This window comes from Mastacembelus armatus, chromosome 17 (assembly GCF_900324485.2).
Source record: "Mastacembelus armatus chromosome 17, fMasArm1.2, whole genome shotgun sequence".
NCBI classification, from domain to species: Eukaryota; Metazoa; Chordata; class Actinopteri; order Synbranchiformes; family Mastacembelidae; genus Mastacembelus; species Mastacembelus armatus.
The window spans coordinates 23,545,776-23,571,649 of NC_046649.1; the positions used below are offsets into that span (position 1 = coordinate 23,545,776).

At 44.6% G+C, this 25,874-nt stretch overlaps 2 protein-coding genes across 13 annotated transcripts in view; both read right to left on the minus strand.

The window, feature by feature from the left end:
* The window catches only part of LOC113134345 (zinc finger protein 62 homolog), a 757,491-nt gene that overhangs the window by 377,730 nt on the left and 353,887 nt on the right, over window positions 1-25,874 (minus strand). The gene's annotated exons all lie outside the window — the stretch shown is intronic.
* efr3a (EFR3 homolog A (S. cerevisiae)) overlaps window positions 1-25,874 on the minus strand; it is a 71,206-nt gene that overhangs the window by 26,660 nt on the left and 18,672 nt on the right. For 2 of the 3 annotated variants that reach the window (XM_033325652.1, XM_026313713.2), the window contains exons 1-7: window positions 20,335-20,485; window positions 16,053-16,129; window positions 14,670-14,797; window positions 13,703-13,853; window positions 8,783-8,904; window positions 5,862-6,011; window positions 705-845 (exon numbers count right to left, since the gene is read on the minus strand). In XM_033325652.1, the coding sequence (XP_033181543.1) occupies window positions 705-845; window positions 5,862-6,011; window positions 8,783-8,904; window positions 13,703-13,853; window positions 14,670-14,797; window positions 16,053-16,129; window positions 20,335-20,461 (896 nt within the window). In that variant the 5' untranslated portion in view covers window positions 20,462-20,485. Of the gene's footprint in view, window positions 1-704; window positions 846-5,861; window positions 6,012-8,782; window positions 8,905-13,702; window positions 13,854-14,669; window positions 14,798-16,052; window positions 16,130-20,334; window positions 20,486-25,874 lie in introns of those variants that run through there. The other variant, XM_026313714.2, reaches the window with a different exon arrangement.

The window sequence follows — 25,874 nt, forward strand, 5'->3', positions numbered from 1 at the left end:
AAACAGATTGTGCCTGCACTTCAAAACAAATACAGGATCTGAAAACACAAAGGCAGACAGGTCCAGTCCCACATGTCTATAAGGGTCTTATTTAGTTATAATCAGGATTAAGTCCACACTTTGATAGGACATTAGACTCAGACAGTCTGTCAATGCATAGAGAGTTTGAGTTTAGTCTTATATAATGTGCAGCTACCAGACTCATGGCAGTCCAGAGTTATGGCCATATGCTAAAACAGTTGAAAAGGTCTATTCATTTGGCAACTCTGCAGCACATTACCTCTGAACGACGACGTTACAGAAGCAGACTCACTTATTACATTACCTTCACATCCCATGGTCATTACTGGGAAACCAGGGGCAGCCCGGAAGGAGGGAAATATATCCCGAGGTCGGAAACGGTGCTGCCTGCTGTTCGTATTAAACAGGATCAAATGTGGTTCTGGTTTGAACTTGACAGATGGTCTTTGACACGTGAATGCTTCTGAAATGTTAATGTCTCTGTTGACAGAGCTGCTTTCATGTTGTTACGTCAGAGTCGCATTATATTATTATTTGGTTCCCTCCAAGTGTGTGCTGCTTTCTGCTGCTTCATCCAGCTACACATCCTGTGGGGGGGGGGGGTTCTCTGATCTCACCTTATACCAGTTCTTCACAGGACTAAAGTTCTATTGATTCAGTGTAAGTCAGATTCAGGTACTCACACTAGGACGGGTCGGACGGCGTTGTTCATGTTGCCGTAGGCCGCCCTGCCCAGCAGCTCTCTGAAGCAGCTCTCAGCCAGCGCCGCCGGGTTCTCCTCGCCATCCTGACCCGCCACTGATGGAGTGCTGGGGTGCCCCACCCTGCCAGAGAGACACAAGACAGGTCAGAAAACATAGAAAGTATATCTGCAAAGTACTCGCGTTAGTTCCAGAGCCACAGGACAAACACTGGGTCTGTGTAACGGGTCGACAGACAAACTGCAGCTCGGACCCACGGCTGCACGTGTCTGTAGTCAAATAAACCAGCTTGTGTTTTGCTTGGTAGGTGAACAGCGTCTGCTAAACCGTCCACTTCAACACTTGTAAACACTATGGGAACGTGGGCTTTTTAAACATTTGAACAAACAACCACTGATGTTAATTTGTCCAGAATGACAGTCTCAATTAGCCTTTTGTTCCACGGTTGATCCTGCAGCTCCACATACAACAGAAAACTTCTTGTGCACTAGTTTGTCTTGCCAAGAATACTCAGTCCTGGCAGCAGACCAAAGCGGCCTGCCCTTATGTGTTATATTGATAAAATAATGCAGGACTAAATCACTTCCCCAGCAATAAGCCTGGTCACAGATGGACTGTAGGCAGCCCAGTCTCAGGAGAGAAACAATGCAATTACTGTCAGCCCACACAGGCAGTTGAGGGGAAATTAAATGCTTATTTCTTGTTAGAAGCTGGAAATGAGAGACAAAAAATGAAAATCTCTGCCGTAATACGAGGCAGGTTGGTGCCGTTTAATGAAGTGGCCACAACAAACTCAGGGAAAGCTGGAGATTTTTTTTTTTTTGGAAGATTGGTTGTTGGAGGACAATACACAGAAAGAGGTAAACACATCCCAAGGACTAAAGAGAACTGCAGCCACAGAAGAGTGATATTATAATGAGTCATTAGACAGGCAGGACTGTGCAGCGGGTCAGGAATCTTTGTCATTCATGTCAAAAACAGGCTGCATTGCTCTGAACGTCTGCTAACAGGTGATTAATAAGCATCATAGGTGCATCACCCTCCAAATAAAAAACCTGCAGTGATTATTCACATGCCAGAGAAATGACACAGAGACGGAGCGTGTGTCAAACCATAATGACCAAATTTATAAATGAATAATTTATAACAGAGGCTGCACTCGGCTGTGTTTACAGTACACTGGGTGACTGTGTCACTGTGCAGGTCAGAGCATTATGGTCTGTGTGTAAATTCAGGGCTGCGTGCAGACGTCCACCCCTGACCCTCACGGACGTGGACAGCCTGCAGGTAATCACACCCCGAGCATACAGTTTGAGTCGTACGCAGAATATGATGGTTTATAATGATCAGACCTACGGTGCATCAAAAGTCAGAGACAAAAACTAAAACTAAATCCTTCACCCAGATCAGGATTTACAAAAGACGAGGAAGCAGTTTGGATGTTAATGAGCCTCAAGGCAGAGAAGAAAGGAATTAAAAGCAGCATCTGAACAAAAAACAGTCACAATCCAATGATCGTGACTGTACGAGCTCCACACGTGGTTAACATGTTGGTACATGCTTATAGTCTTAGGGTCACGGTGTGTCAGGAGGACATGACTCCCATCCCATATTTAATCAGCACTTCAATACCATCTGGGTACTGTATGCTTTTCTAGATAAAGAGAAAATTAGTCCTGTGTCCCTGATGGTTCTACAGAACTTCATCAGGCAGATGAGGCCAAAAGAAACAAAGGTGCAGAGAAGTGCAGCTATGGGAGCACAGGGAGAAAATTATTTAGAGGTCAGAACTGTTTTCAAGGTTGCACCACAGCACAGTGTGTGTGTGTGCGTGTGTGTACGCTACCAAACATGACAATCAGGCATTTAATTGTGAAACAGGGGAAGTGTTTCTTTGTTTTCCGAGCCTCCACCTCTGGGTTGTGCACGCCGCCCACGTCTGCCCTCCCTGAGAAGCAATTAACAGAATCAAACGCCCTTGACCGCAGCTTCCTGCCAGGTCTGAGGAAGCTTGATTGAAAAGCCACAACACGTTGCCGCAGGGCGAACCGGCCACGGCCGTGTTGAGAACAACATTAATGAAACAGATTGTGTTTGGCTTCTTGTCTCTCCCAGAAAAACACAAACACAATAACACACGGTTCTTCCTGCGGAGGCACTTACTCCCTCTGAGGCCGACGTCCAACTGTGTTTTTGTGAGTCACACTATTACGCTAACAAGCCACAGCTCTGCTGATGGATCGCAGCGATGCAGGGAGGTCAGAAATGGACGTGTACCTGCCTTTTACTGGACGTTTGGACTTAAAGAAAACCTGACAATCCTCACTGCACCTGCACAAAACCACATATTGTAAATCAGTGAGTGGACAGGCAACAATCACTTGACTCATCATTTATAAATGATAAAGTGAATGACCCTTAATCCCTCCTAAATCTATAGAAATGACTCAGAGCAGTAAGTTAGAAACAGTAAACGATAATGAAAAAGTTTAAAAGATTAAATAAGAACAAATGCTGAAAACAATTTACATGAGATTAAACGTGACTGAGATTCTGTACTTATCATTAAAGCTTATATGAAAAAAAAGGAGCTAAAGATGAAGTACTTGCTAACGTTAGCTCACCCTCGTTAAGAAATAATATATCACACAGTTTACTGGTTAATTATTAAACCCTAATTATTCAATATAACAACTTTTATTATGAAATAAATGACTCCATGAGTTTTGACCTCATGTGGGAGCTACAGGAACAGTCAGGGTGGTCACCAAATGTTTTAAACATAAACCTCAGCAGGCCACAGATTTCTGCATACAGTCTGATGATACGTCACAGTGGGTCAAAGTGCTGCTGACCATGAGCACGACTGCTTTTCAAAATAAAACCCGATGCTTTCCTTCTAATCATTCATGTAAATTCCCAGTGGCAGAGGCAGGAACGCCATCGGGAAGAGGGAGGAAAAAAAAAAGAAAATGATGTGTGTTTTTCCAGGGTGATTCCACTTTGCAGTGATTGACCGGAGCCGGGTGTGATTGCAGACGTATGAACCGGCTCACATGACGCTGTGATATGTGCAGCCTGATTACAGACGACAATCATGATGATTACCGTGCAGGTTGGACTCTTTACTCCGATGATTGGAAGGTAATGCATTTCGCCGACGGGCTTCCCGTTCGTTTATCTCCGGCACGGCTTCAATGAAACCTTGCTCAAAGGACATTTGGGACCGCACAGCGGGATGAAAAATCTTTTGTTTATTTTATTTCGTTGGTTGCCACGGCAACGCGTGCAGAGACAGCAGCCTCTGGGAGATGAAATATTCAGCTCTTTTGTCGTCATACATCTTCATCTGCTCTTCACTCTGCACCAACACCACCAGGAACAAGTGGAACTTTGCCATGAATGCAGAGATGTTCCCCGAGGTCACGGAGTATAAGCTGAATAATTATATATGGATGATGAGATAGATGGCTGTGTTTCTATTTAAACCGTGAAGGATTAAATGTGCTGACTGGGCTGATGGGGGCAGAAGAAAAGGGAAAGAAAATTAAAGATTTCAAGAATGAATTTGAATTTTTTCTAAACAGTTAAGGGCCATGAGGAAATCATTTTTTGCCAGATTCAAGCATGAAGAAATCTGCAGATAATAATTTGTAATAATGTTCCAACAAGGCCTGTTTCAACTTCACGGCTCAGGAAAAATTGAGATTTGCACAGAACCTTCCTGGCTCAGGGATCCTGAATCCACTCAGACGATCCTTGGTCATTTGTGAGGTTGGAAAATCCCATGCAGCCAGGTGTTAGCTGTTAATCATATGTAAACACAATCTTTACCTAAATGCCCATTATTTGTTCTTCCCTATGTTGGTCAACATCAGGGGGCATCACTGTGCTGCCGTGAGCAGCCTCCATTCCTTCACATGTGACGAGCCATCAGGCTTCAGGAAGAGAAGACTGAGCAAATAAAAAAACAATACACAAGGATGGATAGAAAACGGAAAAAACAGGGTCCAAAAATAGCTTTTGGTTCACATGGAAACCACCTGAATGAGCCGCAGAGGAGACAGGAAGCCACGGCGAGAACGAGGAAGAAAGCAGAGGTCATTAAAAACAGAAGGAGAATAAGAGAGAGAGAAGGTGGTAAAAACGAGATGAATGGAGAGAAGAAGAACGTAAAGAGACAGCAGGAAATATAAAGAACTGAATATTCAGATCTGTTTGATTTAGTATTGTTTTCTCTGCCATCTTGACATTAAAGATACTCATCCTGATATTTCATGTGATTACGATAAGTAATTACCTGACTGGTGATTGGTGTTTGTCTTGTGTATACACACATGTTCAGATTTTAATTTGCTGCTTCATGTTTAACACCACAGGTTTTAGAAAATTATTCTTAGTGAAAAGGAAAAACAGAAAAATATAAAGAACAAACTGTCATTATCAATGTTTGTCTGTTCAGTTTGTACCATGTTGTTCTCTTGCTCCCTTGATGAAGGGAGGAAGAGGTAAAGTACGAAGTGAAGTAAAGGTGAGACCGTTTCCTGTTTCCTGTCTCACAGATCTTTGCTATAAATCTTCCCCAGCTCAAACAGCAGGGGACACAGAGCAGAGACTCCTCAGACCTGGACTACAAAGCCTGGATTTGGGGCTTTAGTGAATATTAGAAGTGTGGTTTATATCCGTCCACCTGACACGAAAACAGATCCAGACTCAGGACTCAGGTCAGAGCCAGACTCGTCTCTCTTTGCAGGCGTCAACGTTAAATGTCACACAAACACCAGCTTATTATGGGATGTTTGAGCGCTAGAGTTGTGTTACACCAACACACTGGTCAGGGTTAAACCCCCGTCGGGAGTCTAATTAAGTTGATGCTGTAGGTGAAGTAACGTACTTTCTCGATTGCCTCCAGACAAAGGCACCAGTTTGTATAATGGATTGACTGAACGGCCCAATAATGAGGTCAGCTCCAGACTAGAACAGGTGAAGGGTCCAGAAAACCACATATTTCCAAAGCCACTCTTCATTTAAGGTCCAAACTCAGCATGGAGAAGAATCGGTCACAGTAAAACAGGAAGCACTGTGTACATGCGTTACTGTTGGTGCGTGTATTCATATAGCAGTATGTGTGTGTGGTACCTGTCCAGGTCGTCACTGTCCTGCATGTTGAACAACATGGATGGGATCAGTTTGTCCATATGCTGAGGTTCCCAGATGATGGCCTGCAGCTCGTCGTTCACCGTCTTCCTCACCACGCCCTGCAGACCTTTAATCCCCGCCACACGGATCCTAACGTGGACACACGAGAACCGTGAGATATCCAGGAGAAGAGATTCAGTGACGCACTAATATTCATGTTAATGTTATGCAACGTTTGGCATATTAACATGTGCAGTTACCATGGTGACGCACTAATATTCATGTTAATGTTATGCAATATTTATGCTGTTATAAAATGTTATGATAATATCTATGGCCCAAACTACCATTTCACGTTCCCTACAGCAGGAATACGTTCCTCACCTCACACAGCTCCATAATTACATTAAGGGAACTGTTCCCAGGTCTGTCTACTTTTAGACCAGTTGTTGTCTAAGAATTTGTTGAATATGTCGTGAAGCTGCAGGGCGGAGCCACAGTTTAGCTGATCTGTGAGGAAAAACAGCTCAGTGTAATCTCAACTTTGCCTTAATATCATTTTCAGCACAAACATACCGACACCGCCTGGCAAGTCTGACTTCACCGTTCACCATTTCTGTCTGACGCCAACAAATTGTACGAGCAACAAAACGAAACACGGGCTGGACGACCTCGCCTGAGGCCTGAACCAATCACCATCAGAGAAACTCTATTTGGGAATTCCTCTCCTCCGACAGTCGGGCGGCAGCAAAGCTAATTATGAAATGCAGGGAAAAAGCAAAGTGTGGAGTCGTAACGTTGACAGCGAGGTATCAAGCCAACACACACACACACACACACACACACACACACGCACACACAAGTACATTTCTATTCAAAAACACTATCACACACCTCAACACTCAGACATGCCCCAGCTGCTGCAGTAATAACTGCAGGAGGAAATTTATTCCAACAATGAATGTGAGAGAGAAGCTCTCAGGTATTGTTTTATTAATACGGTTCTGATCCGTATTAGGAGGTAGAGGGTGGGCGTCCCAGTGGGAGCAGGCGTCTTGTAAAGTTACGCAGTGACACAGCCACCGAGATATTTTTAGACCTTTAGAGACTTTGCGTCTTTCAGACAATGAAAATCTGTGTTTGCCTGACGTGGCTCCCTCCACAGACCAACTGTCTCCGTTCAGAAATAAAATCACATGTATAGTGAATAATAAAGAGGAAACCTGTGTGTTTGTTTATCACTGCAAGGACAAACGCTCACAGCAGCTTGACACTCAGATCAGCAGACACCGGCACATTTAAGCAGGATGTAACATATTACAGTTGGAGCAGCAGCAATGCACTGTGGGTGGGTCGTGTTTGTTGACTGCACTGAATTACGCCTGAAAGAGGAAAAGTGGTGTTTATGGCAAATGGTGCCACATGTACGACAGGAAAATCATCCAAATAACATCCATTTACATCTTTGCTTCCAGGCTTTAGTTTTTTTTACTAGACTGTGTTGTTCTGAAGAAACGTGAGGCTTCCTCTGATGCTTTTCCAACTAACACCCGTGTTATTCTCCTCAGCTTCCATCTTACCCATCAGTCACTCTCAGTGGATCCTCTTCTCACAGACTGTGACTGGTGTCTGCACCTCCCCCCATCAGGTAACATACAACTAATTATTAGACGGGGTAAAACCTAAACCTACACCAGCAAAGACCGAGGATACAGTCGACCCCCGTGAAGTCACGGTTCAGTTTGCCGCCTCGGTCGTTTTCCTCATTTAACTAATAAACCTCAAATATCCTCCGCAATTTTTTATGGCTTTTATTGTGTCAATATATAATTTTTCCTGGGTTTTAACGCTAAATTATTAAGAACAATATCATTTACTAATTCAGGTCACTGCTTCATTTACTAATATTATTAAGCTGAGTTTGAACTGAAATGAAAGTGTTTCGGGAGAATGTTTAGGAACGTAAACCCTGTGAATTTTGGGGGGTTTACTGTACATATCCTAATCATCCCAAGGAGATAAAGCTCTAACACAGGCAGTGATGAAGACATTACAGGCAGGTGAGCCCACCTGTCTTTACATCACATTATTTAAGCTGAACCACTGGCAAACACTTCACTTCATCCTCCTCATGTCTTTAAAACCAGAGGTTCTCCTGCAGTGCTGTCTCAGAGGGAGGGAAGGCCATGAAATATGGATCAGGAGGGGATATATATTTAACCCTGTATTCAGGGATCCAAGCGGGACATGACCTGCACTAGCTGGGACTGTACTCCAGCCCCTCCCGTCAGCCTGAGGTGCTATTAGTCCAATCCATCACCATTACAGGAGGAGACTGGGAGCAGACTCTCCGTTCTTTAGGAGTGAAAAGGAAACGTGACTCGGCTGCTTCGGTTAAAGCTGCGTGTTTTAGATGAAATGAAAACCCGCAGCTTTGACCGAAGCGGCCGATCTGTCCGAGCCCAGCTCTGTTTCAGCAAATGAAAGGAACTAATCAAAGAAACCGCCCATAGTATCAACGATCAATCAGCTGCTTTGGCATGAATGTAAACGCAGCTAACAGCCACTCCAGGGAGCTGAGGAGTGAAATTAAACTATTCATCACTCTGTATTTGCAGCTATATTTAGTTTATATAACAATCAGGGAATGGAAACAGTCTGTACACATATTTATATATGAATAATGCACAATCTAGAGATTCAATAAGTCGTCAACAAATCAACTGTGGGAATATTACAGGGGCTGGATCTAACTGCTGATAAAAGATCACCTGTCTAATGTCATAGTGTTTCCCTGAACACTCAAGACTCGTGAGCACCAGCTGCACCGATGAAGCCACTTTCAGTTTACGCTTGAGAAATGAGGGATTTCTAATGAGTCGTAGTTTAAAATGATGAGGTGGCTTTTCTAGTCCTCTTACCTGGTTCTGGTCTCTGGATCTTCGTGAGTAGAGTGGCACATGGCGCTGAACTGGGACACGAAGAAGTCGTAGCGCCGATGATAGGAGGGGGTGTCCTCCTCAATGTTGGCAAACTTCACAAACTGGAAGGAGGACAACAACGTTAGCGCCGCTCGTCTCAGAGCGAGAAGATGAAACTGGGATTACTGGTTGTTGCTTAGCAGGAAGGTTCACACTCAGTGTTACAGCCTGTCAGACACTAACCAATACTGTGTCTACACAACTCACTACCGCGGCAAAACCCATTAATGGGCTTTAAGGGTCGTTCAGCCCGGCAAACAGAGAAATTAGCTCGGACTTTGTTTTGGCTGTGAAGCTGCTAATCGTGACTTTTCAACTCTGAACAATGGGGAGACAAAAACAGACACTTTGCTCGAGCTCTGCAGTGTCACCAGTAACACAATGAACGCAGAACGTTCCCAGTGGCTCAAAATAAAAAACACCACCATATTCCCACAGGGTCATGAACTGGATAATGATAATAACCATCAGAGAGCGACCCCATTTTGACCAGCCTGTAATTTCCTCCTTCCAAACAAGTGCAGAGTGTCCTTTGGAGAGGCCTGCTGTCTGTCTGCTGGGCTCAGTAGCATTTCCCACCACCCCATCATTGTCCACTGCAACAAATTGCCTCTGCACGCTGCGACAGCGGTGGCAAAACTGGCGTTCCAGCTGGTAATTTCCCCTCGTTTTGCACCTAACCTCTCCTGGAGGTAATGGCTCAGATGGAAGGAGCTATTGGGCAGCTGGTGCACAGGAGAGTGGTTTCCTCTCAGCATCTCACACGTGTTACAAAGGAATCCAGGCGTCACACGTAGTTGGGAGGGTGGGGACTAATTACTGGGTCCTGTTTATGAGGTGCTGAGGGGAAACTATGGTCACGACTCAAGTGTGGGCATCGTGCAGGGGCACCCGGTGGGTTCAGTTCGGTTTGACTCAATCAAAAAACTATTTCTGTTTCACACACTAGCAAAAGAAAACAAACGACACACTGGACACACAGCTGTAACTGTGATTGATGTCATTTATTCTATAAAGTTAAATAAAAGTAATAAAACACTCTGGAACTTCAAGGCTCGTGTGTCAGAAGTCTCTATATATTAAGGTTATGTAAAACAACAGGCGAGGTTCTGCGGTTGCTGTGGTAAAAGGGGACGAATGATAAAATATATTGTTTTCCAACATTTTCAGCATCAACACATGTTAAAAAGCACCTGAGGCAAACTGAGCACAGTCTTGGAGCAGGAGAGAGGAGAGGATAAGTGCTTTAAGTGAAGGGTAATTCTGTTTGGTTCATCATGTAAATAAGACTAATCAAAAAGAGACGGGCCTCGTGCCTCATCGACGCCTCGTGGCTACGCAGTTAGGATTCACAAAAACAGCTAAACGAGACAAACACCAGCTCGGTTTGTTTTGCTTCCCTCAGGTAATTTAAAAAAAAAAAAAAAAGGATTAAAATTAAAATGGACTGGTTTCACTTCTCTATGCAGACTGGGAACATAACAGGGGGACTGCAGTCACACATCCCTAAGGCACAGTCCGCAACCTGAGCCCAGGCCTTTAACCTGTCATTAAGTTTGGACAGGACTAAGGCGCCGTGTGAGGGAAACTTTTAGTAGAAGTGGGATTTGCCCAGACAGTCATAACAGGCTGATGCTCCCTGACTCAGTGGTGATGATGAAGACCTGCCCGGCCCATTAATGGTTACACTGGGAGCTGGTTTTTCCCTCAGCAGTCGTTTGTGCCACCATCAAGAAACCTCCTGTAAAGCTGTGACTCAACTGCCTCAAGGCACACGGGGGGGAAAAGTTTGCACCAACTCAGTTTTTAAACCTAAAAGTGTCTCAAACAGCTCTCTGCAGGGCGGAAGACGTCTCTCACCACCCAACCTCTCACCTCTGACTGGAACAACCCATGTGAGAAGCATCAGACAGACGCATACTGGGCAAAATAAAAGAAAACCAGCGTCATCTCTGTTCTGTTTAAACACAAACGTAAATCACATCTGACCAGGACCTGAAGATGCACAGTGCTCACCATTATGTTTCCTTAGCGACTGTAAAAACCTTCATATGGTTAAATAAAGACGAAATAAACACTAAAAGGCATCTAGAGTCCGTACACACAGCTGCGTCCACGGGCTAAACCAGCCGACACCTAAACTCCCCTGCGAGTCCGACTCAGCGGCTCCGAGCGTCTGGGTCGGACCGATGAGTCTCTTCCATTGAGATGGAGTGGAGGAAGAGCCACTTCCATCCGTTACAGTCTGCCAATTCGATGAGATAAAGTTAACTGGCAGACAGATTTGGCCGACACACACTTACACTGAAGCTTTAACACATGTGCCAGGCAGCGTGCAAACAGAAAAGAGCTGCATTAAAGGTGATAAATGTTGCACGTCTCCAAAGTGGAAAACCCTGGTAGAACTTCTCAGAATGATTTATCTCCTGCACCCATGAGGTTTTGTTTCAGCACAGTGTTTCAAAAGTTACGACACAATTTCACTCACATTTGCTGGAAAGTTACAAACCACAGTCCGGGCAGCTGGACTCTGGATGTGAGAGCATGGATGGGGATGTATATTTCTGTCCAAACACGACCCGAGCTGGTTTTTACTGCGCGTCCCTCGTGCTGGACCCGTCCCCCGACTATTGACCTTCATGACCGAACCCGAACCCGATTTCTCCATTTCTGTCTGAACCCACAGTGCCACCATTCATGCAGCATCTCACGCTGCTGATCGCGACACCTGTTCTTCTTCTTCTTCTATGTCCTGCACATGGTTACAAACCAGTTTTAGACGTCCAGGTTTCAGAGGTTAAAGTCTGGCTCATTTTCTTACAGTGTGACACGACTCACGGCTGAAGCTCCTTAAGTCCTGAAGGGACATGAAACTTTCCTGGTTGAATAATCAGAATAAAACTGAGCTGGAAAATATTGATATTGATAAATATTGATAAATATTGATAAAATGGCAAAAGGTACAAAACTGTGCACATTAAAACTAATGGATGTGGCTGCTAGCAGAGCCCTGTGAAACAGTTCAGGTTCTTACCTATCACAGTATAGTAGCTGAGGCTCATGGGTATTGTAGTATCTGGAGACATTACCACACAGTTATTACTACATTCAGACACATGCATATATCTGTTAGATATAATTGTACCTGCTGCAGTTTTTAGTTTCTGAACTTTCCTGGACATCTCGCTGATCTGCCTGGAAACAGTCTGATCCATTATAACTTTTCTCTTGTGGCCCTGTGAGCCGTGATGGAGGTTAATGGACGAGCTGTGGTCGTAATTTTACTGGTCGCCTTCGTTTCCTCTTACATGTCTCCGACCTTGAGGGTTTTAAAGGTGGCACCATGCTCACAGACATTAACTTGATGAGAGCAGCGTTGTTATTCCTGATGACAGATGCCAACGTGTTTTATAGCACTGTGACCCCTGACCCTTGCTATAATGCTGCAGCTGGACTGTGGGAGATAAAGTCCAGCCCTCCTGTGAGCTGCTCTGCAGAGGAGCGTCCACAAACACCTAAATGACTGATGCTTGGAACTAATTAGTCACAGCTGAGGCTTCACTGAAGGCGACCAGTCAGTTTCAGTCTTTCAACTAAATTGCGTCTGGCGTTCTGCAGCCATCACAAACAAACTCATTACACTGATAATTCCCCGTCAGAACAAGCACAAATGCTTTGTTTTCCTCGGCTACACGAGAAAACCGAACGCTGACGTCAAACGACCACAGTCTCGGCTCTGAAAGGTGGTGTCGTCAAGCCTCCCATCATCTATCCTCCCAACTCTGCTCCTCTGTCAGTCCAAATACCACACATAAATAATGCAGCAGCTCTGGCATCTAAACCTTCAGCTCTGCCTCCCGCTCACAAGGATCGCTAACAATGGCAGAGACGACAGGAGGCAAAGAAAAAACTTCAGAAGACTTGGAAGGAGAAATGGTGCTGACATTTGCTGCTGCCTCACACAGCCTAATAATATTTTTATAATAATTTGCTCAGATAATGTGATGTATGACTGTTTCCACCGGCAGGAAGTTAAATTAGCTGTTAGTCACCAACAACCTCTGGGCTGCAGCGGAGTGATGTGTTTTATATTCTGTGTGTGTGTGTGTGTGTGTGTGTAAGAAATCAGTATAAGCTTTATGTTGATTTTGCTTTGTGGTCACAAAAACTGAATTCCTTCTCTCCAAAGCAACCTGCACTAACACAGCACCTGAACCAACACACCGGCAGCTGATTTGTTCTGTGAAAACAGCAAATAATTAGGTATAACAGGTTTGCTCAAAGTCAGAGGAGGAACATTTTAAAAACAGCAGGAACACAGTGTACCAGCTATAATCACTTGAACACAACACCAGGGTTTCATGGTGTTTGAGATGAAATTCACTAAAACCTTTAGGGAAAAAGAACAGAGGCACTTTATCACCATCAGTGGCCATATATTTAGTGAGTCCACTGTTTACTCTGTCCTGAAATAACAACTGATGCTGCAGCGTTTAGAAAAAGGAGGCAGTTCATTTCCAGTCCAGGAATATAAGAGGGACTCTGTGAGTCTGAGTCTTTGCAACAGTATGGAGTCCAGACACAAGTCAGAGTCACAAAGCTCAACCTCCAGCTGGACACGTCTATGAACGTCGCCTTCACGTGGACCAGAAAGTGTCATTGAACGCACCACACAGACTCCAGCTGATCAGCCAATCAGAGAGCTCTGTCACCGTTATGATCTAATGTTGACGGTGCAGGACACATTACAATGACCTGGGTGACCAACAGTAACAGCACAGACCATCTGCTTGGTGTGACACCATCGCCGCAACCAACCAACCACCTTTAGGTCCGAAATAGGCTCCTGATCCATCTTACCGAGTTGGTTCCCAGGACCTGCAGGTCTGGTTCTCTTGACTCCAGCAGCTTGGCCACCATGTGCAGGAAACTCTCCACGAAGGGTTTGATGCTCTGAGAGTGACAAGCCATCAGTAGCTGGTCCAGAGCCTCCATGGCTATGACCACGTACCTGAGAAAAGGAAAAGTTCCATCAAGGTGTTATGGAAGAAAGAACCAACCTTTTAAAACATGCAGGTACAACTGCTTCTTTAAGAGTCATTAACCAGAGAATAACACCAGACCATGTTAAATCCCAGCAGTCTGACAAAACTAATGTCACATGCCCTAGTCTCAACTTCACTGAATCCAGACAGAGGGTTTCAGGTGGTTTTCCAAGAGACACGTGGACAGTTACAGGTGGAGGACAGAGAGGTGTTTGCTGTCAGCTCCTGGGAATAAGATTCGTTATCATCACTTTGCTGCCACTTTCTTTACAGAAACATGAAGATTAAGAGAAACATTTTTGACTCATTTCAATTAGTTTCCAGGAAAATAAAGAACTAAATGATTCAATGAAATGTAAACATCCATCATCTAGACCCACTTAGTCCTAACCAGGGTCCCAGGGACCTGCTGGAGCCTATCCCAGCTCTCTCTGGGTGAAAGGCAGGGGTCCACCCTGGACAGGTCCCCAGTCCATCACAGGGCCACATAGAGACAAACAACCTCACACACTCACACTCACTCCTATGGGCAATTTAGAGTCACCAATCAACCTGACATACATGTTTTTGGACTGTGGGAGGAAACCAGAGTACCTGGAGAAAACCCACACAAGCACAGGGAGAACATGCAGACTCCACACAGAAAGGCCCCTGATGGGTTTCAACTTTATTCCAACTGCAGGTTTGAAAATTAAAACTCACACTGATCTCGTCGATGCTTCGTGCAGGGACAAACCAACATCAACAGGATTTGTGTGAAATCAGAGTAAAACCGGACTCACCCGTAGCGATGTCGCACCACATCCCTGCTCAACCTCTCAGCCAGGTAAGCCCCGATCCGGTCCAGTTTCTCTGGGGCCGACACCGCGTAGAAGGTCAGCTTCTCCATGTCTGACTTACTGAGGCCATCCTGGAGATACATACACACACTTTCACTTTCGGCTCTCCAGTCAGAAGCAAATTAAATCTAAACTTTCTACAGATCAGTTTCAACTTTGGTGAGTGTACTTTTAAAGACAGAAACATTGGAGTTACTCAAGTAAAGTTCATTAAATTCTGGCTCCATTTCCTCTGTCTCCTCCGTGTGCGACACTGACAAAACGAACACTTACGTTAAATGGTCTGTGAATGTGTTTGATTCACGTCTCCGGCTTTGATGACAAATGCCCGCGCCGCACAGATCACTGCTCAGAAACATCGGAGTGAAACTGCACATTAGCAGAGATCCACCAAACACATGCTGCACGCCGGCGACGGGAAGAAAGAAAGAGTCCACTTCTGCCTCATTAAAACTAATGAAAACTGCTCCTGCCAGTGCAGAAACATTCCACACTTTCTCAGAATGAGAAGGCAATTTCAGATTAATGGCCTTTCCAGAAACTTACAGAGGAGTGTCACATACTTTAGCAGCCGTCAGGTGTCACACAGAGAGGAGGGAGTTCGTTCAACACCAGCTGTCCCCGGAGTGTTTCCAATTCCTCAGGCTCCCACCAACAGATAATTAATTTGACAAGGTCTCCACCACTGGAACATTTCAATTTCGCAGTGCACCTGTTTTCTTAGACCAAAGGGCCGTGAGGAGATACGGTGGGAGGGGGAAAAAAGCAAAACAAGAAAAATCCCTCCCTTACGTACGAACCAAAGCCCCGCGCTCAATTAGTGTTTTAATTAACAGGGGTCAATGAATCAAACGGGCGCAGTCAACAAAGTCGTGTCACGTTCAGTGATCAGATTCATCCAGGGCCGAAGGTTTCATGTTGCTTCACGGTCGAGGTGGGAAAGCTCCCAGCTGCTGCACGTGTCGCTGGGTCTGCACACAGTTCTGTGACAACAACTGGGCTCAGTGTTAATAACCCGCTAAAGGCCCACGCCGTCTGCAGTCTGCTGCCCTACATACAAACAACCACACGCTTACGTTTACGCTCTGGGTTTCCTGCTTCCAACCACCGTCATAACCTGAATGAGAACCAGCAGATCCAAACCACACAGGAAGCTTCACTCAAGAGTTAACTGGACTGTTCATCTCACAGCACCATGGGTTTAAAACCTAACCTGGATTAACACATTGATGCAGGATCTAATCTAATCTAATCTGTAATCCATCAGACTTCCACAGTAGGACTATACAATGGCAGGGACATAAGGAAATGTTTGCAGGTACTTACTTTGGGGTCCTCAGGAAAGATGTTGTCCACCAGGCGCTTGTATCGTGGCCTCAGGGGCCCACAACAGCCACAAACTCCTGCAACAAACAGCAAACACAGGAAGATTGAGCAGAGGTTCCCCCGACCTTCTGATGTTCAGCTGTCATCACGCCTGACAAGCCTTCAAAAGGAAGTCTAAGAAACGTGAGACAGCTCTTCATTCTCCTTACAGCCCACTTAGGAAACCTGACAGTGAAAACATCTGGAGCAGACAGGGGGGAGCAAACATGTCAATATGAAAAACTTTCATCTGCTAATTGAAGCCTGACGAGCTGATGGCTGCCAAACACTCAGGGAAAGGCTGAAACAATCGAACTTACTGTAGACTCAACTCATCCCCTATTGATTAACGTGAATTAGTGTGAGCAGCAGTCAACACTAAGCAGCGGTGGCTCCGAGCTGTGCAGTGAAAGAGTTAAAGTCGCAGTGGGAACTGATCTGACCGTGATGCGTTCACTGACATTTGAAGAAATGTGCTTTTCTCACTTCACCAAAGACCGTCTTGAACTTTATCCAGGTCAATACCATCAACTGATTCTTGTCCTCATTGTTCAGTGGACATGTAGTTCTTCCAGTGATTCTTTCCACTCAAGGTCACCTTACTCAGCTTTATAAGAGACCTTTCATATCCATCTCACATCATCATCATCATCATCATCATCATCAGATAAAGTGCGTTCAGTTCTGAGGCTGATTTCTATTGTTCTATTCCCAAATTTGGACTTCCTGTCTTTGTAGCTTAGAAGTTAAGAAACAGGCTGAAGTAAAGTGAAAGTTGAGGTGAAGCTGAGGTGACCCAGTGCTGTCTGAGGTCCGTCTGTGATGTGAAGGTGCAGTGGGAGTCTGTCAGCTGAGCCGTGGAGTTTATTTCTGTCCAAGTCTGGAGATGAATAAGCTTCATTAAGGCTCGTATCAGTGGCCTGTCAGCTCCCCAGAGGTGAGGCGTTAATCATTCATCAGGGCAGAGAGTGGGGGTGTTAGTGTGACCAGCTCTGAACCTGAAGACCCGAGGAGCTGATTATGGACAGGAGTCGGACATGAGGTGGAGCTGAGGTGTGTGGTGCTGCTGCAACTACCTTCTGTGATTTGGTGGAGCTGAAACATTTGTCACCATCATGGCTGCAGCTACGAGGAACTCGCTCAACTCTCGAATTGAGATTTCTCATTTGCACGAATTTGATGGTGCCAGTGTTAGTGCTGCAAAGCTTAGTCAATTAGCTGGCTGACAGTAATCAATAATGCTGATAATACAGATTTTATAATCGATTAAATTAACGCCATTTATCACCAAACAGCCTCGGCCTTCAGTGGAAATGTGACGATTTGCTGCTTTAATTAGAAATGAAACACTAAACAATCCAAAAAAAAAAAAAGTTACAGCGCTAAAACCCATTTTCAGTTCTGTCTGATACAGGGTCACGTGTCTTGATCCGAGTTCTTGATCCAGCAGAAAACAGGTACCGACACAATAACTCAACATTACCGCTCGAGCTTGGAGTTATTGAATGAAGCAATTAGAAAATGAAAGCAGTCACCACTGCTCCTGCTCTGTGTATAACAGTGTCAGTGGTGTAGAAGAATAATGTCACACTGACTAATCCAATTACCAACCCTCCAGAGTCCACTCACTCGTTAAAACGGTTCAATGTCCACGTCACGCCCTCCGCCCACAGCTACGCTCGTGACGTAAATGACGCCATGACGCATCAACCCGTGCAAAACTCTCTGAGCTCTTTCACATGAAGACACACTAAACTAACGTTTCGTGCAATCGGCCGTCCACAGTTTAAGCTGTCTTGGAGTCAGTCCAGGTCTCTGTAAAGCGTCACCCCTACAGCTGAAGCTGAGGGCGTTTCACAGGAAGCGACGACAGAGAAGCTGCAGCACCGTGTCACTTTCTCTACGAATGACAAGGGTCATGGAACGTCTGCAGCTCCAGAACAGAAAAGCAGCAGCTGCAGACGTTTAGACCTGCAGCTAGAAAACAGTCTTGGAAAACAAAACCTGCTGCAATGAAAACAACGCCCCCTGCAGGCAGGAAGTGTTACAGCTGCTTAATGTTCTCACAGCTGAAGAAGTCTGTGTGGAAACTTTAAAAAAAATAAAATAATCACTTGGAGAACCAATATTTCTGTCCATAAAAGACCTACTGATCAGAAGACTGTGTCGAACACTAATATCTAAGAAGAGTAAATGTTTTCTGAAGGAGCAGGAATATGAATCAGAAAATACTGTGTGTTTTCATTCTGTGGTGCCAGGCATTTATATCAATCACGTGACAAGGTAATATTTCTCATCAAAGCCTGGAAAAAAGGTCCATGTTTTGTCACCGTGTGTCCGAGGCAGCAGCCGTGCACTTAAATAAATAAATGAAGAGTCTCTATCATCTCCACTTTGACCGGATATTTTAATGTAACAGTATTTCTGCTGCAGTCGGTGTTAGACTCGTCAGATGCTGCTCGTCGCTTTGATTTTGTTTTCAACACAAGCCAACATGGATGTGAATCTGGCAACGACACCAGCTTCCTGCTCTTCTCTTGTCTTTTGCAAAGATAATATATAACTTCAGGGATCAATCCAAAGTCATCAGATCTGAGAGATCAAGTCAAATAAAAAGTCTTTGGGTTGAAAATATCTTTAGTACGTTGCTTCCCCACAGCAACAACCTGCTTATTTGCACCTGCAAAGGTGAAGATGGATGAATGTAAACACACACGCTCTTTTTGAGTCACGGTGTGTGTGTGTGTGTGTGTTTACTGTAGAGACACTGAAGATGCAGTCAAACACCTGCGAGGCTGCAGCTCCTCGTGCACGGGGCGTTCACAGACAACAGATGGATCAGCCCGAGGATGGAGGTGTAATGACAGCGCTCTATTTCCATCCTCATTATTCTGCCTCTGATTCGCTGCTCCACAGCCACTCAGGGTGAAAATGAATCAGCCTTAATGAGAGTGTGCTTTAAGTGTCTGACTGAAGGTGTGTGTGTGTGTGTGTAATTATGATTTAATACCACTTAATGCCTGGAGGTGAACTCTGCCTCCTCATCAAAAAGAGGAAAATATTAGAAATTGTCTGAAAAACAAAGTCCCAGACAGAATCTGAAAGTTAAAGACTGAAACATATGAAACGTAAAAGGCATATTGTGTATTTGTCTTGTCAACAAATCCCACGTGCAGAGTCAAACAACAATGAACTGGACACACACTGTAGTTTATTCTGACTCACGCTGGTTCTTTTCCGTTGACTGGTACCTGCCCAACTCATCTCCCACCACTGATTTTAGTTTAGTGTTTGTGGATGTTTGTCGCAGCAAGGAGGCAAATTTAGTTTGGGAAGATGCAGCAAAGACTGAAAATAAACCCAAAAAGGTGGTTATTTAAAAATGGTGGATTCACTGGGCACATCCCCTGTCACACAATAACACGCCACTGCACTGACGAATCAGCAGCCTGCGGTGTTAGCACTTCACTTTTTGGTTTCGCCTCAGCTCACTTGGAAGCTGAGCAGAGGTCGTACCCCAGTAAAAAGGCGGCAGGTACCGAGCACAACTTGGAAAACCAAAAAGTCGAGTAGAGCCGAGACGAGTCGAGTCCGTAACCGTGCAGCCTTAAAGGGCCACAGGTTGCCCACACTCAGCAACAGGCAATTTATTTGAGGCGTAAGTGGCAGAAAACAACAGTTGCTCCAAACTACATCAAAGCCATTCTGGCTAAGGGATCATGGCTTCAGTAGAGATGATGCATGAACCTGAGCATCCAGCTGCAACCACACACTCCTGCCTGAGCCGACGTTTCATTGGAAACATGAAGAGCAAAGTTTCAATGTGTAAATCTATACACCATATTTCTATGTTCTAAACATCTAAACACTGCAGCACTAACAGTTGTCTTCATACTTCACTGATTCCCACAGAGGAGACCTGGACACTCAGCTCACAAACCAAGTGGACAGCTGCCCAGCTGCTGAAGCTCAAACACCTTATTGTTGTTAAAACCTTCTGACACGACGCCACATTTCTCTAGTTACATCCTGTTTAAAGACGAGATTATAAATCTGACCAGACACCTGGTGCCAATGTTTGGTAGCTGACAGTTTTTTCATGTTCCCGTTTATTCTTAGAGCAGTAAGGATACACTTGGTTTTCTCTATCCAACGTCCTCTCTGCTTGAAATAAACAACACACCAGTTTAAAATCTGAGCCTAAATAAAGCGTGATGTGTTTGCAGGTCAGTGTTCGACCTACCAGAGCGCAGCAGGACTCTCTGATCTGAGGCTCGGCTGTAGTTGAAGGCTCCGTCGCCCTCGGTTCGAGGCACCTGCCTGTACCTCCTCAGGACCCTGCGCCTCAGGTAGGTACAAAAAGACGGCATGACTGTGGTCAAACGGCTTCAGACATGGACTCTGAGTGGAAAAGGTAGGACTGCCTCGTCACACCTTCACGTCTTCTTTAAATAAATATAACAAGTCAAGCAGGCTGATATTATTTTTACTAAAAATGTAACCAGGACTCTGTAAAGCCACTGCACCTGACCAGGTAAGACCACGCAAAGAGCTGCACCTCCCACAGGCTCGGCCGCACGTCTGTCAGCAGCTGGGACTGCCCTTCATTCTGATAAAGACGAGATGCCGCTCGGTCTAATGGGGCCTGTCTGCAGCGGCTCAGGTTACCGGCCTCTGTGTTCAGAGGAAAATGTGATGCAGCACAAGAAGCAGGAGAGCTCAAAGCGTCTCAGCATGACAGGAACACTAACCTGGGTCCAGCTGAAACAGATTCTCTGTAGAGGTCACACAGAGACCTGCGGGCCTTCGTTAAACAATCAGAACTGGTTATAGAAGGTCTAAAATGAGAATCTGTAATAGAAATCATCTGTTAATAAAACAGAGACAACAAACGTCTTTTCTGGGGTTAATTCATAAATTACCAGTGGGCTGTCAGCCCCTCGATACAGAACGATTCAGACTAACCTCTGCCTCAGGTCTTTATTCATGCATTGGTCTAGAAAAGGCATTTGAGGCAGTGGTTATCACCTCATGCATCATGCCAGGTTAATATTCAGGGTCAGCAACTGCAACTACTCAAGTAGCAGAAATGACTACACATCAGTGCTGTCATGCAGACAATGTGTCAACATTTGGAGGAATCAACATCAACTGAAGAGAAAATTCAGCTGCTTCAAACACTTGGTTTGAGGCCACGATGCGAGGCAGCACATCAGACCTACAGATGACACAGGTTTGCTGCATTAAGAAGAAGAAATGACAAGTTTAAGTCAAGCTTCTTCTAAAACCCCCCGACTGAAATGTCTTTGGCTTCAATCAAAGCAAAAGCGACTTTATCTTCACGGATGATTCAACCGGGGAGACGCCGACAGCTGATGGTTCTATTTTCCTTCTCCTGAACTTCCATCATCAAGTGTTGACACAAACACAGCAAATCTCACCTCCAGGAGTGCTGTGTAGTTTAATCTCCACTGTTTGTGAGGAGCGTAATCTACAAGATTAAAGAGCGCCCTCAGCGCTCCTGATTAATTCCCAGGCCTTTGACAGGCAGATGAAAGCCACAGCGGCGTTCTCCCTCCACACCGTCAGTCAGGGGCCTGACAACAGCGTCTCAACGCGCCGGTTTTTGGGGTCAGACACGAGCGTGCGGATCGTTAGCACGCCAGCGTGAGGTGTCAATGCATCGCCGTCCTTGGACATGAGAAACGTTAACAAATAAAGTCGAGCCTGTGAAGTCACAGGATGTTTGATTTGAGCGAGCTGGAAGCAAGGCCTGAAGGAGAGCGATAAGGAGCAGAGGCTGAGAGAAAATGTTCCTAGTGAAACCTGGGCGAGTGGAATCAGATAAGAAACTCGGCTCGGTCTCTAAAGGACTGTAGATCAGAACAGAGGCACTTCAGACCAATGTGCTGACACAAACCAGCTCCGCATCCATTCACAGACACCTGGACCAGCAGGACAATGTGTTTGGAACCAGACATTTTAACAAGATGAAAACATCTGTGGCCCTGAACGCAACTTTAAAAGCAAAGTCCCTCAGAGGCCAAAAGGTGTTGACTCTACAGGTGCAGGAGAAAAACTAGCTAAACCCATGGAGATACAAAACCACTAGAAACTGACAGTGACCCAAACATGAAAAAGGAGCATAAATTCAGATGAATTCATGAAAAATAAGTCAAAATAGGAACAAAGTGGCTAAAAAAATGACAAAACAACCACAAGACACAAACTGATGACAAATTCTGTGGTTACAGGAAACATAGGGGACTTTTACATGCCCAGGGCAGCCCATGTCAAAACAAGTTAAGTATGTAATCAATTATCAAAAATGACTCTTCTGTCAGTCGACTAATGGATTATTAATTTCCACTCTGCACTATATGGTTATTATGAAATAGTTATTGGGGCCTGTGACTACTGTTCCTGCCAGGCTGATACTTACTGCAGCTGGTTAATATTTTTAGGATTTTCTGATCCAAACAAAGTCCAGTGAAACCCGTAAGTGAGACTTAGGCCAAAGAGATAAATCTGACTTGGACCCAGTGTAGCTGTGAGCAGTAAAAATGAAGAATCATGACTTCACCAGCTCCAACTCTCAAAGTGACAAACCCAGAAAGCCCTCACATAACGAGCCACGGTCGGCAGGCTGGGTCACATTCACACATTTTTCACAAAAACAGAAACTATTATGTGTTCTGCAAATGGCCAAAGTGTTCGCTTGCTTTGAAAATCATGGCTCTCGATGCCTGGTGGGCTCATTGACTTGCATTACCACGTCCTGCTTTTGAACCTTGAAGGGTGCATGCACAAAAACAGATGATGACCCATAAATTTTCAGCCTCCCTGTTGTTCTGCCTTGTCCAGGCCAGACAGAAAGCTAAATTTATACTGCTTTAAAACAAAAATAAAAAACACTCTTTTTGTTCTCCATGTGGCCTGGAGTCCTGGCCGGGCCCCGCCGTCTGTCAGTGGGATTATATGACTGGATACAAGTGAAAAAACAAGGAGTCCTTCTCAAAGTCTCTCTTATTTGTGAAGAGAAAGTGACTGACACATTTAACACAGAGACAAAGACTCTGTGACCTGCATAAAGTCGTCAACGCCACAAAGAAACGTGTGGTAAAACAGATCGGGTACCACCTGACAGGTGGACAGGAAGCACCTGACGGGTGACGGGTGGACAGGACACACCTGGCTAACTCAAGTTTTTAAGTCCTTGACCGTCAGGAAGGAGCACACACACCTGGCGAGAGAATCAGCGCTGTGGACAACTGACTTGACCGTTCAATGACCGTCCACGGGAATATCCTGTGAGACCACACCAGCTCGGACACCAGAGCAAACATGGACGCCAACCAGCTCGGACACCAAAACAAACATGGACGCCAGCCAGCTCGGACACCAAAACAAACATGGACGCCAACCAGCAGCCTGCAGTGTAATTTCCCATGATGGAGGGAATTGATCAGTTCTGTCATGTTTCTTGGTTTAGTATTGTCGATGTGTTCATGCTCCTGCCAAAAAACCAAATCTTTATGGGAACATCTGGATTAAGACTGAAGAGTCTGACCTGGACTGGGAAAGACTCTTAGACCAACCGGGTCCAACCAGTCATAATTCTATTTATGATCACTAATCGTCATGACCACAATCTTTCTGTAGTTTTGAACCTGAACCAACCAGAGTCTAACCCAGCAGATAAGATCCCAGTCGTATGAATCATTTTTAACAGTCGTCTGCAGACGGTGAGGTTCTGGCAGCAGATTAGAAAACTTTCTGTGGGTCTGTACAACTTCTTGGCTGAATTACTGCCTGTTTTCCTCTGTTGACATCCATGAAATGCTGAACAAGAGCTGCCCCGACTCTGACTCTCTTAATCAAGTCATTCACTTATTTCTAGTTTGATACATTATTCATGACAATGTTTATTCAATGGTTTATGCTAAAGCATTAAATGACCATGTATTAAATATACAATATATTAATAAATAAACACTTTTTGCCTTGTGATTCAAACTGAATCATGATCCAACTGTAGATGGTGATGATTTGTTGTGGAGGCAGTGGAAACTCAGTATTTCTCACTTAAATATTGATGTAGGGGAGGCAAAGGGAGGAAATGGAAACAGAGTCAGATGAAATCCCAGGGTTCAAGTTTCCCAGAGGCAGGAGGAGGAAGAGGACGATAGGGAGGAGAAACTAGATCTGTTTAGAAACGCTGAGGGGGGGGTGAGGTGTGAGACGTTAATGCACATGTGAAATCTGAAAAAGTTTGTTTCTTCATTGTGATCACTTAGCACAGGTGCAACAGGACCAGCAGAAAGAGCCCAGTGAATTAAAGCACCTGCACACAGACTAGAAGTAACTAAACCAACAAACCTCATAAACTTTATTTGAAAAAAGAAAAACTTTTTGCTGAAGGTTTGATTCTTAAATAAAAAATATTGAACACTGAGTGTGTTACTGCCTGACAAAGGTCACAGCAGGGTCAAAACATGCTGGGCTTGTAGAGGGTCCTGAGTATTTCTTTAACGAAAGATAAGTGTGTCTCTGAAAGCCTTGAAACTGCTTCCTGAGTTATTCATAAGGACGTGCTAACAACTTTAACGGCAAAGAATATTTTAACACAGCCTGAATAAAAAGGAAAATGATGGAGACTGAAGACTATAATTTTCCCAAAGGTCACAGAAAACTGCAGCAGAACTCAGAAAGCAGCCATGAACCATGAAGGGATGTGCAGCAGTTTTTCAAAAACAGGTTTGTTCTGCCGATTGTTCTCTGGACCTGAAAGATGGTGTGAAGGGCATTTTCACACCATCAAACTGGAAGGAACAAACTCCAGATTAAAAGCCCATCAAACCTTATACGCCAACAGAGTAAAGCTGAATGGATAAACATCTAAGTATTAAACCTTCCAATGAAAGATGAGGTTCAGCTTCCTCATTACTGTTGTGAAGATAATATTTATCTGACAATGAACTTCCTGCTCGTCCCTGAATGAACTAAACCTCAGAGGGTTTTCACCCCTTCTACAGAATTAGCACTGCTGTACTACGTTACTGCTGTACTACGTCCATTACTGCTGTACTACGTCCATTACTGCTGTACTACGTCCATTACTGCTGTACTACGTCCATTACTGCTGTACTACATTACTGCTGTACTATGTTCATTACTGCTGTACTACGTCCATTACTGCTGTACTACGTTCATTACTGCTGTACTACATTACTGCTGTACTATGTTCATTACTGCTGTACTACATTACTGCTGTACTATGTTCATTACTGCTGTACTATGTTCATTACTGCTGTACTACGTCCATTACTGCTGTACTACATTACTGCTGTACTACGTCCATTACTGCTGTACTACGTCCATTACTGCTGTACTACGTCCATTACTGCTGTACTACGTCCATTACTGCTGTACTACGTCCATTACTGCTGTACTACATTACTGCTGTACTACATTACTGCTGTACTATGTTCATTACTGCTGTACTACATTACTGCTGTACTATGTTCATTACTGCTGTACTACATTACTGCTGTACTACGTCCATTACTGCTGTACTACGTCCATTACTGCTGTACTACGTCCATTACTGCTGTACTACGTCCATTACTGCTGTACTACGTCCATTACTGCTGTACTACATTACTGCTGTACTACATTACTGCTGTACTATGTTCATTACTGCTGTACTACATTACTGCTGTACTATGTTCATTACTGCTGTACTACATTACTGCTGTACTATGTTCATTACTGCTGTACTAC